Raw genomic sequence first — 3,070 nt, 5'->3', positions numbered from 1 at the left:
CAGAGCCTCTTCCAAGAAGTCCAGTTGCAGGGATTCTGTAAACGGAACCGTCCAATAGCGGAGTTTACCCAAAATCATCTTATAGGCTGTCCCCCACGGATCTTCATTTAATGATGACAATAGGTCCTTCCAGGATTTCTTTTTTGAGCGGCAGATTGCACCTTTCAACTCTTTCTTAGTTCTACGATATTCGGCTACCTTCTGCTGAAGTTTCTCCTGAGAGACGCTTCTTTTCTTCACCCTTTTTATGCCTCTTCTCGCTCTCATCGCCGCAGTCCTTAGTTCTTCGATCTCAACGGACCACCAAGGAACTTGTGTTTTCGAGCGGTATCTGGCCCTGGGCATTGCGACATCGCAGGCTGCCGCCATTTCTTCCTGTATAATTACCGCTTCCTCATCCAAATTATCTATCTTCGAGTCCGGAGGAGCGGTCAGACGGGAGGGATTCCAGGTTATTACCTCGTATGCCGCGCAAAAAAGGTCAAGGTCCATTTTCCGGACCGCCCATCTTGTTTCCTTGATGCGACTCTTCCTCCTCTGGCCAGCTGAGAGGCCGATCCTTATCCGAATATAGAGGTGGTCGGACATCGTCTCATCCTGGAGCACATTCCAGCTCAAGATCCCGCTCTTCAGACCGACCGAAGACCATGACGTGTCCACTATGGATTCACCTCTCGATGCGACAAATGTGCTGCTGGAGCCTTCATTTATACAGATGAGTCCTAGCGAAATCGCCCATTCCTGGAGGATTCTACCGCGTCTGTTGGTGCATCTGTCACCCCACACGGATGACCTCGCATTGAAGTCTCCGCAGAGCAGAAACTTTTGATCGATGAGGGCAGAGATATGCCGCGCCAGTTCCTCGAGCCACTCTTTGTACACATCCTCGCCAACGTTAGGTGAGCAGTAAACGGCGGTCACAAACATGACTCCCCATCTGACCGTGACGAATCCATTTCCAGAGCCAACCAGGGAGACGGGTAACGGGAATTTATCCCTCCTCCAAATAATTGCCGTCCTACTCTCAGTGTCGGAGAACCAGTGCTGGTGTTCCTGAACTCGATATGGTTCCGCAACCACCGCAAGACCCGCATCCTGCGCGATCATCGTTTGGATCAGTAGATCTTGCGCAGCCCTAGCATGATTTAGATTTACTTGTATCAGCGTGTTAGACATTTTGCGATTTATAGTCTGACTTTCCATCCTGTGGCAGTGTCCAATCCGTGGTATCGCTATCTTCCAGAATATTCCAATCCACGGACACAGGAGGTTGAAGAGATTTCAAACCTGGGTCAGCGGGTTCGCTCATCTCGATATCATTGATAACAAGCGTTTGCGAGTCTATATCTATATCTGGTGCTTGCGCGACTGTCGCTTCCTTTTTTTGATCTTTATCCCTGTTCTGATTCTTAGTGACCTCAGCAGAGCTGTTATGAGGAGCAACAGAAGTGTTATGATCCGTCATAGTCTTACCAGTTGTGTCGGTTGTTCCCGACCTGACTCCATTGTTATTCAGTATACGCGTTGGCCTCTTCTTCGTCGGGTCGCACGATGGGCCCCCCATTCGATGGTTGAAAGGCGCCCCGTGTTCTTCGCAGATAACGCATCTGACCTCGTTCGGGCATAACAGGACTAAGTGGTCCTCTCCCCCGCAGCGATAGCACGATCCTATCTTTCGAGCTTTTACACTCGGCTTTCACGTGGTCGTACTCCCAGCACCTGTGACATTGCTGCCTTCTGACGGGTAGGGGAACTATACGTACGGTAGACCATCCGATCAAGATCTTCTTCATGTCGATCAGTTTGTTCGCTGTTACAATCGGACATTTAATAACAGTAGAGCCCATTCTGTTACGTACTTGTCTAATAGGCCCTGTCTTAATGTCCACCGAGTTGCACGCCGTTTGCAGGGCGACGGCAGCGAGGATGTCTATAGATGTCACAGCATCGTCGAGACCAACCAATCTGATCTCTGTGAGCTTAGCAGGCCTAGATATTTTAATGTCTTCCTGAGACTGAAAGACTTCCTCCAGTTTACTCGCCAACTCATCTGCTTTTAGCTCTTTATCTTGGCCTGATATCTCCAGCAGCAGTGCCCCCGTCTTAGCTCTTCTAGGTTTAATGTTGGTTATGCCCATCTCTCCGATATTAATCTTGGACTTTGCCAAGCGCAGGGTGTCTGCATATGAGGCGCCCTCCATCGCTGTAATCTGGACAGCCGCTGATTTTGGTGGCTTTCTTTTCAGACCTGGTCCAGTCTTAGTCTGGCTCTTCTTTTGTTGTGATGAAATGCCTTGTTGAATGGATGCGTGTTTCTCCTTCCTCTTAGCCTTCCGGCCGACCACAGTTGACCAGGGCTTTTTATACGCCTGTTGGGAGAGCCGCTGAGAGTCCAAGCCCGTTTCCCTAGTTGTGTCATCCTGTCTAGGAGGACCTTGGGAGGATTTAGAGGTTTCACCGCTCCCTCTCACACGATTCTTTGACCTATCTCTAACTATTGACTTAGCAGGACAGCTCAAAGCCCGAGCTTTGCCTGGAGTAATCTAGTTCGTGTTCTCGACTCTCTTTGAGAGCCTAGTTCTTCCCTGATTACCTCACGAATCATCATCTTAATGTCATAGTTAGGGTCGTCTCTCCTATCAAACCTTGCGACCGGGCACATGCACGGCCGCCCCTTCGGATTCCCTATCTCGCCCCAGCGGGGGCATTAGTTAGTAAGCTTAGCCGCATAATGGCATTCATTTAATCATTGGTTATTAGTATTATTATTATTATTATTATTAAAAATAGTTCAGGCCGTTTCGCCGAGTTATTCATACGTATTAAAGCCGCATAATGGCTGACTACCTGCGCATGAGGCAGAAGACAGTTGATAACCAAACAAATGGCGTCAATTTTTGCGTCGAGTTATTTTGTTTAGCCGGTAGGGCAAATTTTAGTTAACCGATCTTTTTTTTACCGACCGTCGGTAAAAAAGGGAATTGCTGACATTTTCTTTGGGTATCATTTACCCACCAGAAAAGTTTAATCAACTATACCAGGTACATCTTGGTATAGCCACTGCTATTAA

The 3,070-nt window shown here is 48.3% G+C and overlaps 1 protein-coding gene across 1 annotated transcript; it reads right to left on the bottom strand.

The window, feature by feature from the left end:
* Positions 1–1,508: 1,508 nt before the first annotated feature.
* Positions 1,509–2,708, bottom strand: LOC108773913 (uncharacterized). The gene is made up of 2 exons (XM_018539890.1): positions 2,646–2,708; positions 1,509–2,543 (listed from the first exon to the last, which is right to left on the bottom strand). Exons 1-2 carry the CDS (start codon positions 2,706–2,708, stop codon positions 1,509–1,511), a joined length of 1,098 nt encoding a protein of 365 aa, XP_018395392.1.
* Between the last annotated feature and the right edge of the window lie 362 nt (positions 2,709–3,070).

The sequence above is a fragment of the Cyphomyrmex costatus genome, unplaced genomic scaffold, assembly GCF_001594065.2.
Source record: "Cyphomyrmex costatus isolate MS0001 unplaced genomic scaffold, Ccosl1.0 scaffold2267, whole genome shotgun sequence".
Taxonomy (NCBI): domain Eukaryota; kingdom Metazoa; phylum Arthropoda; class Insecta; order Hymenoptera; family Formicidae; genus Cyphomyrmex; species Cyphomyrmex costatus.
This window is presented reverse-complemented; position numbering and strand designations above follow the sequence as displayed.

Bases quoted from the DNA above. Each gene is read 5' to 3' on its own strand.
- LOC108773913 (XM_018539890.1), bottom strand. From the start codon at position 2,708: ATGCCCCCGCTGGGGCGAGATAGGGAATCCGAAGGGGCGGCCGTGCAT. The intron at 2,544-2,645 runs GTTTGATAGGAG...AACACGAACTAG, and splicing joins TGCATGTGCCCGGTCGCAAG to ATTACTCCAGGCAAAGCTCG.